This window comes from Vigna umbellata, chromosome 4 (assembly GCF_029865625.1).
Source record: "Vigna umbellata cultivar VRB3 chromosome 4, Vumbellata_1.0, whole genome shotgun sequence".
In the NCBI taxonomy this organism is placed as follows: domain Eukaryota; kingdom Viridiplantae; phylum Streptophyta; class Magnoliopsida; order Fabales; family Fabaceae; genus Vigna; species Vigna umbellata.
The window spans coordinates 17,014,302-17,029,530 of NC_142168.1; the positions used below are offsets into that span (position 1 = coordinate 17,014,302).

General features: G+C 33.2%; 1 protein-coding gene across 1 annotated transcript; it reads right to left on the reverse strand.

Annotated features, from left to right (window-relative positions):
* Positions 1-298: 298 nt before the first annotated feature.
* Positions 299-7,439, reverse strand: LOC124831776 (uncharacterized). Its single transcript, XM_088111866.1, has 3 exons — positions 7,298-7,439; positions 669-6,975; positions 299-588 (listed from the first exon to the last, which is right to left on the reverse strand). Exons 1-3 carry the CDS (start codon positions 7,437-7,439, stop codon positions 579-581), a joined length of 6,459 nt encoding a protein of 2,152 aa, XP_087967992.1. The 3' UTR covers positions 299-578.
* Between the last annotated feature and the right edge of the window lie 7,790 nt (positions 7,440-15,229).

The window sequence follows — 15,229 nt, forward strand, 5'->3', positions numbered from 1 at the left end:
CCAATTTCAAGCACATCAGAATCTGATGTCATAAGAACAATGTTATAAATCAGGGTCTAATATTGGAATATTGCTCTAATTGCAGTATTGCTCTCATGTGTTATGATTCATTCTAAATCATGTTCAATAGACAATTCTGGAGTTCAATCAGAGTCTTATATTGTCTGATGGAAGGAAGAAAAAATATCATCTACTGAAGATTGTTTACTAATGTCGTGACAAATCGTTTAGTACAAATGATAAATACTATGAATTATGATAACACCAACATAAAATAGTTAATCAATTGAAATGATGAAGAAAATATAAATTTAAAGATAACATTTTTGCAAATCATTTTAGGACTACAACAAGAGCCACTGTTAATTGTGTAAGTTTGGTTAATCATGCCAATATACATTTTTCTTTCTCATTACATAAAACATGAGAAGATCCAAGTCATGCGTACCAATTTGCTTACCCAAACAACAAAGGTGTTGCCATGTACACAGCAAACACGCCATTGCATATTCTTCTCCGTTGAATTCTCAGGAGTTCAAAAATTGAGCAGAAATGTAAACTTCAACTCACTTTGAATATCACTTAGCACTGAGAGCAAAACAGGAACACTAAGGAAGATTCTCTTCACATAGAAAAGTGGAAACTAGATTTGATGAACACATACTTACCCTTTTATGGATCTTCTATGTCGAATGATAAGAAATATTCCAGAAGCAAGAAGGGCTGATCCTGCTATGATGGTGGAAATGATAAGTTTCTTTGACCTTTTCTGGTCCTTGTTCCCTCCAATGGCTTCCTCCTCACCTTCTTTTTGCTCGTCCAACTCTTCCTGATCGGATTCATCTCCTTGTTCATCTGTCTTTTCTTCTTCTATTTCATGTGTTCCATTGCTTTCTTCCAGAGCTTTGTGGGTGCATTGTTGATCTTCAGGGGACTCTGGCTGTGGTGTCTCTCTTTGTACAACTTCTTCGTCTGTTTCACCTTGGTTTGATGTTTCCCCATCTATTTCAGAGTCCGTGTCTGAATCTTGAGATTCATCATCACAACTAGCATTTATCTTATCCTTTCCTTCAACTTCAAATGGTTGAGTGGAAGATGAACTTGGAAATTTTGATGGTTCATCCGTTTCATCTTTTCCTTCTTGCATATGATCTAAACTCACAGCCTTATAGCCATCTTCTTTCAAACCATACTTTTCTGATTCACGTGGTTCTGTACTCCCCATTTCTGTAGATGGAGATGGTAGTTGATTTACCTGCAGCTCATCAATCTCACTTTTTTCTTTTGAATGTGTAGCTATGGCTTGTGCAAGTTCTCCTTCTTTGGAAAAGGTTGCTTCTAGTAAATGCATGGTTCTTTTTCCCTCCTTTTGTTGTACTTCCTCTATCTTTGAAGTTTTGTAGTCCTTGCTTGGCAGTGATAATTCAAGAGGTTCTTTTCTTTGGCTTGCTGTAGGCATAGGAGAATGCTCTTCCTTCTTTGATTTTTCAACTTCTTTCTTTGGAGTCATTATTTGATGTTCTCTCTTGCTACTTTCATGCGAATTTTCTGCAGCCCTTTTGAATCCACTAGCCTTCTCAAACTCTGGAGTTATTTCCCCCATTTTAGGCTTCTTATCTTCTGCTGCTGTTGTTTTTCCCAAGGGCTTTTCCTTTTCTTCTTGCAAACGATGTTGATCTTTTACCATCGTTTGGATCTTTGGACCTTCTCTTCCTTTCTGAGATGACTGAGACGACTTCCGTCCTTTTTCTTCAACTTGTATCTTCTCAGATCGATCTCCATCTATTTTCTTCGCACACTCCTCTATTTGTGCATTGTCTTCTTTTGCGCCTTGTGTTTCTCCTATCTCTAGAAATTGTGGTCTCTTTCTTCCATCAAATACCCCAAAATCAACATTCTCTTTCCCACTTATTTGGTCAGTAGACTTGAGTTCTGGCTTTCTAACTTCTTTCTCGCTTCTTTCTTCAGTTTCATCCTCATCAAAAGCCTCAATTGGTTCAACATGCATCTTTATAGACCCCTCTGCTTTCAACTTCACAGTAACATATTCATTCTTATCCTTATTTTGGCCAATTGCTTCCATCACCTTCTTGGGAAGCATTGCCTGAAAAGTCCCCAACACTTCAAATACGACTTTGACCATATTGTTTGGTACATTTGGTCCTTCTCTGGACTTCCTTTCATTGTTGGACTCCTCAGTTTCTTTCTGTAAGATCTCAGTTGCTGTGTTTTTCTGAATAACTCTCCTTGCTTCTTCGCCCTTCTTAGACTTTTGCCCTTGAACCTTTTCCATTAAATTTTCTGTTTCAGCCATTTCTTCTTTGATAATTTCTTTTGGGTCTTCCATGTTTGAAACCTTAAGTCCTCTACTTCCATCTTGTTCCCCCACCAGCTTGGGACCCTCTTCAGATGGTACTTCGGATTTTCCTTCAGTAGTTTTTCCTAGTACATTTCGTTGATCATTATCCGTAATTCCATGCTTAATCTTCTCAACTATCTGAATTTTCTCTTTTGGTATGTCTTTCTCATCTCCCTTTTCCAGAAAATAGCCCATCTCTTCTTCCCCTTCTCTTTTGACCATCGCTTCTCTGATAACTTCACTTTCTTCTCTTGTTTTGGTTGTTAAGTCCTTCTTTGCTTCCGTATGCATCCATTTCGGTTTTTCTCCCTTATTCACAAAACGTTCAACCTCTTTACCTTTTCTTTTGACCATTGCTTCTCTGGTATCATCACTTTCTTTCATTGTCACTTTTGTTGAGTCTTTCTTTGTTTCCCTAATTTTGGATTCTTTACCAAAATTTTCAATCTCCTTGTCTTTTCTTTTGACCATGACTTCATTGGCATCTTCAATTTCATGCATTGTCTTTGTTGCTAGGTCTTTCTTTTCTTCAATATGCATCCTGTTGGGTTCTTCAACTTCACCTTCACTGTTATCCACAAAATACTCAATCTCTTTGCCCTTCCTTTTGATCATAGTTTCTTTGACATCGTCATTTTCATGCATTTCCTCTTTTGTCAAGTCTCTCTTTGTTTCCATGAGCATCCTTATTGATTCTTTGTCTGCACTCTTATCTGAAAAATATTCAATGTCTTTGCCTTCACTTTTTACCTTCACATTTTTGACATTTTCACTTTCATGCAATGTCTCTTCTCTAAAATCCTTTTTTGTTTCCATATACATCCTGTTGGGTTCTTCATCTTCACCCTCATCCGAAAAGCATTTGTTTTCATTGCCTTCATCGGCACCATCACTTTCCTGCACTGTCACTGTTGTTAAGTCCTTCTTGTCTTCCACATGCACCCTTTTAGTCTCTTTATCTTCTTCACCCTTTTCAAAACTTCCAATCTCTTTGCCTTTTCTTTTAGCCATTGCTTCTTTTGCACCTTTTGTTTCTTGCATTGACTCTTTTCCCGTGTTCTTCTTTGTTTCCATATTTGTCATTTTAAGTTCTTCACTTTCACCCTTATCAACAAAATATTCATAATCTTTTCCTTCTGTTTCGACCACTTCTTCTCTCACATCTTCCCTTTCTAGTATAGTCTTTGATGTTAAGTCCTTCTCTGCTTCCACATGCATGGTTATGGGTTCTTCATCTTCACCCTTATCCATAGAATATTCAGTTTCTTTGACTTTCTTTTGTACCATAACTTCTTTGAATTTTTCTCTTTCTTTGTCTCTTTCTTTTGGTAACTCTTTCACGAGCATCTTTATGTGTTCTTCACCATCATACTGGTCAACAAAATTTCCAATCTCTTTCTCTTTTGTTTTGACCTTTGCCTCTTTGACACCTGTTTTTGGTATTGTATCTTTTGTTATGTCCTTTGGTTTGATATGCATCCTTTTGGGTTCTTCACTTTCTTGTGTAGTCTTTGTTGTTAAGTCCTTCTTTTCTTCGACATACATGCTTTTGGGTTCTTTATCTTCACCCTTATCAGCAAAATATTCAGTCTCTTTGGCTTTCCTTTTGACCATAGCTTCTTTGATTTTTTCACTTTGTTGCTTTTTTTCTTTTGTTAACTCTTTGTTTGACTTCGCAAGCATCTTTGTGAGTTCCCCAGCTTCATCCTTATCAGCCAAATTTTCAATTTCTTTGCCTTTTCTTTTGACCATTGCTTCCTTGACACCTTTTATTTCTTGCATTGTCTCTTTTGCTACGTTCTTTGGTTCCATTAGCATCCTTTTGGTCTCTTCATCTTCACCCTTATCCACAAAACATTCACAATCTTTGCATTCTCTATCATCTTCCTTCTTTGCTTCCACATTCATGCTTTTGGGTTCTTCACCTTCACCCTTGTCTACAAAATATTTAGTCTCTTTGCCTTTCATTTTCCCCTTGGCTTCTTTGACATTTTCACTTCCTTGCTTTGTTTCTTTTGTTGACTCTTTCTTTAGTTTCATATTCATCTTCTTGTTTTCTTCACCTCCATCCTTAACAACAAAATTTTTAATCTCTTTGCCTTTTATTTTCACCATTGCTTCTTTGGAACCTTCTATTTCTTGCAATTTGTCTTTTGCCATGTCCGTCTTTGGTTCTATATGCATCCTTTCGGGTCCTTCACTTACACCTTTATTCAAAAAATATTTATAACCGTTGCCTTCTCCTTTGACCATTGCTTCTCTGACATGTTCACTTTCTTGCATGGTCTTTGCTGTTAAGCCCTTCTTTGGTTCCACATCCATGCTTTTGGGTTCACCCTTATCCACAAAATGTTCAATTTCTTTGTCTTTCGTTTTGAGCATAGCTTCTTTTACTTTTTCATTTTCTTGCTCTGTTTCTTTTGTTAATTCTTTCTTTGCATGCGTAATAATCTTTGTGGGTTCTTCACCTTCACCCTTATCAGTAAAATTTCCAATCTCTTCTCCTTTTCCTTTAACGATTGCTTCTTTGACACCATATGTTTCTTGCATTATCTCCTTTGCTATGTTCTTCTTTGCTTCCATATGCATCCTTTCGGGGTTTTCACCACGCTTATCCCCAAAATGTTCATTATTTTTGCCTTCTCTTTTTAGCATTGCTTCATGGATATCTTCATTTTCTTGTATTTTCTCTTTTTTGAAGTCCTTCGCTTCCATATACAACCTGTTGTGTTCTTTCCTTTCACCCTTATCTTCAATTTTTTCAATCCCTTCGTCTTTTCTTTTGGACATTTCTTCTTTGACATCTTCATTTTCTTGCAGTGTCTTTTTTGCCAAGTCTTTTTTGGCTTCCTTGTGCATCCTTCTGAGTTCTTCACCTTCATCCTTATCCACCAAATATTCATTCTCTTTCCATTTTGTTTTGATCTTTGCTTCTTTGACATCTTCAGTTTCTTGCATTTTTGAAACACTCAACCTTTTGCCATCCTCAGTTGTGCCTTTTGGTAACTTCTGAGGAAATTCTTTCCTTCTTATTTCCATTAAATCAAATTCTTCCTTACCAGCCTTTACTCCATCATATACTTGATCTCCATTCCCAGTTTCAATCTTAGGCAGAATATGATCTTTATTCCCTGTTTGAATCCTAGGCTTTTTAATGTTCTCTTGCATGTTCTTGCCATATATGTGCTTTTTACCATCCTTACTTGCCTGAATTGGAATTTTTTCAGATTTCCCTTCATCCATATTCTCTTTTATGCTTTTAGTTTTCTTCTTCCATTGAATCCTGGACTCCTTATATCCTTCTTGGCTTATACCACCAATGTTAGCAGGAATCTGATCATCTACATTTTGGTCAAGTTGTGGGGCCTTCATTGTTTCCATTCTATTTTCCTTCAGACTTTCATTTAGTCTATCCTCAGTTTCAGAACTCGGTTCTCCAAATTGTTTTTGGTTTGACTCTCCAAGTGTCTCTCCTTCAGTAGACACATTGGCTTCAACAACCATCTCTTCTGGCTCTTCTCTCTCCATATTCTCTACAATACTTTTGTTTCCCCCCATTTGTTCTATAACAGAATCTTTAGATACTCCTTGGATTTTATCTCCAATATTCTGTGTGACATCTGCACCTACATTCTGCTCAATTTCTGATATCTTTATTCCTTTATGTCCTGCTCTCACATTATTTTCTTTCACACTTTCTCCATCTCTTTCCTTGATTTCTGACTTGGATTCTTCTTCTTTCTGGATCACCTCTCCAATTATGTTTGCATTGGCATCATCAAGCATATTTTCACTTGGTCCTTTCTCCTCCTTCTCTACAAAACCTTCATTGCCCTCCATTTCTTGAACCTTCAACTCTTTATCTTGTCTTGTATCTCCTCCAATGTCTTTAGGCATACCTTCATCTACACTTTTCCCCTCTGCTGATGGTTTTACTCTTCCATCCTCATTCTTCAACTTTAATTCTTTGATTTCCTTTTGGCTTGCTTCTCCAATTTTCTGTGAGGTGGCTACTCCAACTTTTTGCTCTGGTTCTGATGTCTTCTTCACTTCATATTCTTCCTTTCCAACTTCTCTAAAACTATCTCCATTTTCACCATCAGTTCCAACTTTAGATTCTTCTAATTCTTTATGTACAGTATCCTTAGTTATTTTCCTGTTGGAATCATCAAGTATCTTGTGAGACACTTCTTCCTTCTTCTCCATAGAATGTTCACTCTCCTCCATTTCCTGAACTTCAGACTCTTTAGACCCCTTTTGGCTTGTCTCTCCAACAGCACTAGGAATGTGATCACCTTCAATTTTCTCTTGTTCTGATCTCCTTCCATCAGATTTTTCTTCCTTGATCTCTTCAATCTTAACCCCACAAATTCCTTTAACCAATTTTGGCATGACAATGTTCATTATCCATTCCTCCTCATCATACTTGGCTTTGATCCCATCCAATTTCACCCCATCAGGAATTTTGAAAACCTTATTAAACCCTGCAACATCAACCTCTTTCCTATGCATTAACCATCCCATCATCAAAATATTCTGAACAGGCTTCTCTCCACTAACTGATATCTTGCTACCATCTTCACTAATCTTGATGTTAATGTTATTCTTCTTAAAACCTGTTTTCATTGGATACTTACTATGATTTATTCCATAAAGAATAAAAGAACAAAAATGTGAAAAGAAAATAAGGACAAACAAGTACATCACTTATCACTTATATGCTAGATCACAGATATCCTTCAAATCCTACAAGCCTTGTTCTTACATAACCGATACTCAAGTTTGAATTCTAAGTATATAACTGCATTAAATGATTTGAAAGAGGGTTTTGCCATCATAATAGTTTTGCCTGATTCAAGCAAGATTGTATATCATGAAGAATAATTGTGATCTCTGCTAAAAAGCTAAATGAGTTATGCAAGATGTTACAAGACTGACCTTTGAGATGAGCAGTGAGGATGAAAGCAGTGTTTGTTTCTCTAGATTGAAAAACAGGTCCTGCTTTTGCTAATCGATATTCAGAGATGGAAGCAACGTCATCTCTAGTTTTGGTGATTTTGAGTCCCAATTCCAGGTCCATCTATTATGTTGCTGCTATAATATTTCCAGAACAAGGATTAAAAAAATGTGGTGTCAGAATTTAAAATAAAAAGTTTTAGATTTTGTAATAAGTATCCAAACAGAAAAATGATATTTGAGGCTTCTATCATTGGCTGGTCATAATTGTGAAGTATTATTCTTTTCTTTCATTGTGAGTCCTAAATATGAGGATGATGCCTATACGGTTTGTGTTGTTCTTTCTTTTGAGGGAAGCTAGTACTTCCATTCCTTTCAAAGATTCTAGTTTTCAAAGCTCTCTTCATTAAAAACCAGACCTTTGTTCAGTGAATTCATGATTATTGTCTTGTAATGAAATTCCAATACTATTTGTGTCACTTACTATTGCTTTTCTTGTTTCAGAAAACCAAGGTTTGAAGCATGGTTGGAAATGTTATGTGATGAACTAGGTTTAATGCTATGCCCAAAAGATTGATTAATAGCTTTTGTTTGATGAAGAAAAACATTTCAAGCAGAAGTAAAAATAAAATATATTCCATAACCCCCTTTCTTTTCTTATTCTACAAACTACAAATTTAAGTGTATAAATATCGTAATTATAGTATAATTTATAATTTTTGGTAATGTATAATGAGAATAAGAATTTTTTATTTGGTGTATATAAATTATGCTTTTATTTTACTTTTATTTGTAATAAATGTATTGTGTAATGTGGAAGGGAAGGAACGCAGGTTAACAAAATGAGAGTGTAATTGTGATGAGTGAAACCCTTGCATAGTTAAACTTTAAATTTTAAAATACAAACCATTTTATTTTAAAAACATATAAAATTAAAATTAATATAAATGTTATTAGCTCATTAAAATAAAATAATAAAATAGAAAATACAGACTCATAACAACTTTATTTCAACATTTTTTGGACAAGGTAAATGGATAAAACAAATATTGTTATTTTCATGTTATTAATTCCATTAAACAATAACAGTAATTTCAACTATTATATTCCCCAAATATTAATAAGGAAAATTGAACTCACAATTTCTCTCACATTTTTTTTTAAATTTTTATCACTAAATCAACCTTATAATTCATTCTTTAGATAAATTAAATCTTAGTTTTGATAAATAAAACAATCGTACTTGATTTTTAGTTCTTTTCTCCTTTTCTTCTTGAATAGATGTTTAATACGTTGCAAATGTAGGATTGATATTCTGCAGTCTTACATGAAGTGATTAAGTTGCTGGAAGAAATTTCCAAAGGACTTTTGAATTAAAGTACACTTCAATCTAGAAAAAAAGAGGTATTACTACATCTTAATAACCAAGTAGTTCACAAGGTTTTAATGCAACTCCTTCCATTTACTATAATGAGGATAATGCAAGAACCCTTGTCAACTTCTCGTCTCCAATACTCCCTCCCATGTGCATAATTTAGGAATTTGTGAAATTTATATATGTACTCAATGCACATTATATCTTAGTCAAGTCCAATTACCATCTTGGTAATGTCATTCACATAAGTTATTTATCAAACATATAAGTTTGCTCAATTCACATCAAATATATCATGTTGTTGAGGATATCAATAAATAAATTAAGTCAAAGGAATAAATAAGTAAATCGACACACAAGGTTAAAGAGAGTAAAATAGTGAAAAAAAATGTGTCGAAACAAGTAGAATTGAAGAATGGAACTGAGGGAGTACTATTAAGAAATCTAGAAAAGCCTGATCAAGAAAAAAAACATAAATAAAAATCGAGTTAAGACAAAAAGACATAGAAAAAAAGTATGATCAAGATAGAGACATAAAAAACAGGCGATCAAAAGGGCAAAGACTACAACTAGATAGAGAGAGAAGTTATATACAATAATTATTACAAAACATGGAAATAAAGAGAACATTTGGCACAACATGGATAGTTTAAGGCAATTACTTTATTTATTTATTTTTACTTTTATTTTATTTGTTAAGTTATTCTCAAAATAAATGGAAAAAATATAAATAGGTAGTTCAATGTAAAAAAGGGTGATAAATTGTGGATATAATTTCAAATAGTTTGATAACACCAAAAACAAGAAAAATGGTTAATCTGGTGTTGTTGTAGCAATTTAGGTCATAACTTTTGTTGATTTACTTTACTGGTTGTTTTTCTATCCTTAGTAATTTACTTTACTACGATTTATTGTTGAAAACCTTCATCTCTGTTCTCTTATTCATCTATTACTCTGCATTTTATATTTTGAGCCATCTACCACAATCTTTAAAAAAAATACCAAAAATATGATTGTTGAAGATAAATGCACAAATTATTGATTGAAATTTATGTTAAGAGAGAACTTAATTTGAAGATATTTGTGATTCTATTTCATAATATAAGTGGATTTTTCATCCATTTGATCTTGGTAATGAACTCATAAACACTTTAATTCATATTGAAAAATATAAATTTGCTAGTACACTCCATAAGAATCTACGTTGAATTGATTTAGTTCATTCAGTAGCATTGAAATTAGTATCGAACTAAAGTCCTCGAAAATATATATATATATATATATATATATATATATATATATATATATATATATATATATATATATAACACCTAATTCCTTTACTTTATCAAATACTATATACAAACCAATTACAACATTTATATATGTGAAGATACATTATTGGTTCCTCTCTCCATGACTCATTATCTAAATTTTTTCAAAATGTAAAGCATAAATCAATCTCTAATATACTTTTGAGTAAATTTGCATAGAAAAACTAATTTTATGTTTTTTTTAATATAATTGATTATGATAAAAAATAATCAATTATGTTAAAAAAATAATTGATTATATTTAAAAAAATCAATTATCCTTATCAAAATGTGATTTTTACATGTTTTACGAATTATCAATTAATTTAGACAATAATAAATTATGTTAAAGAGATTTTAATTCGTAAATAGTCCACTATGTTTAATAATAATTGATTATGTTGATTCAAAATGATTTTTGAGCTACACGAAGAATGTAAGACCAATGAAAATAATTACCTTAATAATAAATAGTAATGACTTTCTCTTATTATTATTATTATTAGTAATTTTTTGTGGATAAAAAATGTGATGAATAGATTTATATGAAAGAAAAGTGGTAAATAAAACAAGAAATTGTGATAGCTCATATGGTAGTTATGTGTGGTGACACTAGGGACATGGGTTTAAAAACATTCTTGGACTAAGCACAAATTCTAAAAAAGAGGTAGGGAGAGCTAACTCTTTCTAGACTATGCTTTCCCTATTTTTTATTTTTCCAGTTACTTCGGTAAAGCATCCATTTTTACTTCATTTACCATTAGATTAACCTCAAATTTAGATATATGGTTTATAAGACATATTACTTCATTTTGAATGCTCAGATTATTAAGGAATTAATTTTTCTTCTTTGAGTAAACTGATCATCACTCTATTTCTAGCTCTAAGTTATATAAGTAAAACATCAATTTCCACTTCGTTTACCATTAGATTAAGCTAATATTTTGATTTATGATTCCTAAGATCTATTACTTTACTTCTACCGTTCAGATTATTAAGATGAGGTATGTGATTAAGGTTATTAATTTCTAATTTTTGAGGAACTTGATCACCACTTTATCTATGTCCTTAAGTTCTCTCGGTAAAACCTCAATTTCTACCTAGTTAACCGTTAGATTAACCTAAAATTTGGATATGTAGTTTTTAACACATATTGATTCACTTTGACCGCTCAGATTTGTAATTAAATGTTAAATACAGAGAAATTAGTTTTATACTTCTTAGGGAACTCAACGCCACCTTAATTCTATTTTTGGATCATCTAGGCAAAATTAAGATTTCTGTTTCATTAACCGTTGGATTGAACTAAAATTTTACCATATATTCTAAACATGTTTTTATTTACTTTGATCAGATTAGATCATTGATTAAATGTCTACAATTAGAAAAATGCTTCCCTGTAATATTTCAATTGGTTAAGTTGTTAATAATCTTTGATCAAATCGAGTGAAATCTTGAGTGATTGTATTATTGATTTGTATGTATGGTTGTATCATTGACTTGAAAACTATTCTAAGTTAAGATATGAACATGAATTTAGATCAAATTTGCATGATTAATTGGTTGATGAATATGAACATGATATGAGATTGGTCAAGGGTCTTGCAAAGAGATTCTATGTTTGTAATGGACTAGTGTACACGTTGATGTTGGAAGTCCTGATGTTGGAGGTTATCCTCATACTTTAATAACCATCTAGTCTCAAGTAGAGAAGGATGATTTGTGTGGTGAGAGTGACATGAGATCCTAGTCTATGTGCCTTCTTTGGACATAAGTGTTGACGGACTAATCTTGTGGATGACATGATGTATTGCATTGACAATGACTCTGTAAGAGTAGTAGAGGCCCCACAAGTGAATGACCCCATGATCATTCTTATGTGAAGTAATATATTTATACATGTTTTATGAATGATCTTTTGCATGTTAGCTCACCCCTACTTGTTTGTGTTTGTGCGATGGTCGTATAACGTGTGTGTTATACAGGAACAAAGTTTGATACAAATATAGTTGAATACGTATAAGTGTGAGGAGACACACTAGGAAACTTTTGGTTGTTTTCGGAAAGCATTTGGAAAAATGTTTTAAGTTTTAATATTTAAAATTCGTTTTAAGTATTTTGGACAAGAATGATGTTTCGAATAAACAAAGCTTCTATTCTTAAATTTCATATTTCTTTTGGTAAAAAAATGTGATGTTACATTAGTGGTATCAGAGCATGATTTTTTAAAATGTTTTGGGGCTTTTGGGAAGTGAGCTCATTAGCTTCTATAGTGTAACTCTGTGACTTGTTGTGTTTTTGTGACGTGATATGTCAAATTATGAATTTTCTTCACTTATGTTAAAAAATATTAGTCCACTTTTCAAGCAATCAGAGAAATAAAGTTGCAACTTCTATCAAATGAAAGCTTATAATATCACATACTATTAATGCCATGCAAAATGATACTGAAAGAAAAAAGTCAAATTATTCCATGAATGGAAACCTTCTGTTTGTTAACTTTTTGCCATAGTGAATTAATAACGTTTTGGGAGGCTTATAATGGAAAAAGAAAAGAAAAGAAAGAAAGAGTCTAATGTAATGATGTTGACGACATAGGTGCTTGGATCGAATTCTTAGCTGGATCCCAATATGTTAACAACGAATTATATGTGCAAGAGTGATAGGAATTCGTTTATGAAAATACCCCTCCCATTTTCATTTTCATTCTCTCTCTACTCTCCATTTTTGTTTTCATTTTGTACGTGCTCTCTCTCACAATGTGTGGTTCCTCTCCTTTCTCTCTCATGAAGCAATCATAAAGGGTCATCTTCTACAGTAAGGCAATCCAGTGAGACTCTGGTGAAGCAATGAAAAGCTCTGGTGAGAAGTTATTCCCTTCCCCTTTCCATCCATTTCTCGTTTCCCATGTCCCCTTTTGATGACATACCCCTTGCCACAACCTAACACATTCATGAAGAGTTGGAGGCATCTATGGAAGATGAACCTAGACTCTTTCTCTTAGGCCATCTTAAGTTATCATGAAGATTTAGTAAAGTAAGAATAATTTTGGGCCTTGTATTTTGGGCTAAGTAGTCTAGATTTTATTTGGGCTTTGTATTTTGGGCCAAGTAGTTCAGATTTTATTTGGGCTTTGTATTATGGGCCTAGTAGTATAGGATTTCAATTGGGCCTTGTATTTTAGGCCGAGTATAATAGGATTTTGACCAAACAAGTAAACAAAGGGCCAAGACCCAAAGTTGACTATGCTTGGACATCGAAAATGGGTGTATCAACCAAGGAGTCAACATTTTGGCTAAGCTTGGAGGGCAAGGGAGAAAGATTTTTTCCAAGGCATGTGGAGGCTTCCCATTGGAGAGTTTTCCTCCTAGTTAGTGGTCATGTGTTACTCTAGAAATGAAAAGTTTTTCCATAGGTAGTGGCCACAATTCACTCTCTCATTTGAGAGGATTCTTGTCTTTTGGTCCTTGTCTATCCTTTATTGTTCTGTGTTGTTGATGTTATTCCTTACTTGTCTTGTGTTTTTTTTCATATCATTTGTTCTGGTAGTAAACTATGACGATTTTCAAACTTAAACTGCACCTAGCCCAGTTGGCCAAAAAATACGTAAAATATACTCAAATGAAAGCCCATGAGTCTAGTTTCAAACAAAAAAAATCATTTCATTTGGATTTCTTTGGAGAAAGTTATGAGTAAAATACTCAACAAAGGTCAAAGCTGCTAGAATGTTGGCATTAGCGTTTTTCAAGTTATGTTTTGGTAGTTTTAACTACTGTTTTGTGCCTTTTCCTTTTTGAGTCATTCCTTAATGTTTTTTGTTGGTCAATATATGTTTGTTTGAGTCATTTTATGTTTCAAATCTTTCCATGTTGTCTAGAGTCATGTTTAGTCCTTTTGATGTCTTTATTTCCTAGTTGAAACTTTGAAAAATCATCAAAAGAACTATGTAACTTAGTTTGAAAAATTGCACCATATACAACCATTTGAGGGTCTTATCTTTGATGTTTTGGATTCATACTTTCCATTAGATCATTGGCAAGATCTTAAAAAAAAAATTCTATTGACGTTTCTAGTTTTCAACTTCATTTTGATTATAGTAGGATTCTTTCCTATTTTGTGTTTCTTGTCTTTGTGGCTTTTAAAACCCATATATCACCTCTGTTCCAAGTGCATGGTTGTCTTATTTTGCACCTTAAAAGAGTGGAAAAAGAAGTGATAAAAGCTTTTAAGCATAAGGCTTCAAAAGAGTACCAAAAGAGAGCCTAACAAGTGTTGAAAACAATTGTGTGCTTGGACCACTACCACTGTTTTTGTTCAATCTGTTTGGAACGTTTTGCTCACTATTTTTGGCCTTTTTCTCTTCAATTTTACAGTGGCTAAAAGTCTTCACTATGATGTTAAAAGAGTGGCCTTAGTGCCCCATTTTCTCAAAGTTTTCAAAAGACAAGAATCACCCACTTTTCTTCTATTAATTTTCCTTTTGTGAATCTGTTCTAACACCTTTCATTAAGATTTCTTTTGAGTGCTAACCTTTCTTTCTTAAAATTTAATTTCTTGTCTTCTTGGATTTATTAGCTTTTTTGTCATAATTAAATTCCTCTTGCAAAACCTTTATTTTTTTTTACCTTTTTATTTGTTTTATTCCTTGTTTCTTCTTGCACAATTTCGGTTTTGGTTACTTTGTGTGGTGTAGGTTCTCTTTGTGAGGTGATCCAATATCTTAGAGGTATCCTTTTAGGTGGTGGAGACCCAAAGGGAGATAGAAGTCTAGAGTGGTAGCCAAAAAGAAAGGAGAGAAACATCTTGGGAGGAAGCTTTGATTTGATTGTAACTTTTTTGGCTTTGTAATCTTTCTTTTTTTTTCTCTTATAACTCACGGCTTTGTTAGGTGTCTTGGGGTATTCTTTGGTTCTCAATCCCATCTCCTAACAAGAACCTTTATTTCTTAGTAAATTTCATTTTTAGTTGGTTGGAGGAACCAAATTTCTTCTAACTTAATCATTAGGCCGCATAGCTAGTTTATTTGTTTTCTTTAATTGTGATATTTTAGTATGTGTCAACTTTAATTTAAACTTTAGTTCCCTTTGAAAAATTTGGTTCAAGAGTGCCTAAGGTAAACTTTGGCTTGGAAAGGTTTGGTATTTAAGAAATCCATTGTGATTCACCTCCCTTTCTTGGAAGTGAACTTCAGTGTCTTTTGCCTCCTTAAGTCTCTTAAGGAACTTT

Excerpts from the sequence above, each read along its gene's own strand:
- LOC124831776 (XM_088111866.1), bottom strand. The coding sequence starts at position 7,439 with ATGGACCTGGAATTGGGACTCAAAATCACCAAAACTAGAGATGACGTT. Across the intron at positions 6,976-7,297 it reads CCTCACTGCTCATCTCAAAG|GTTTTAAGAAGAATAACATT; the intron begins GTCAGTCTTGTA and ends CAATGAAAACAG.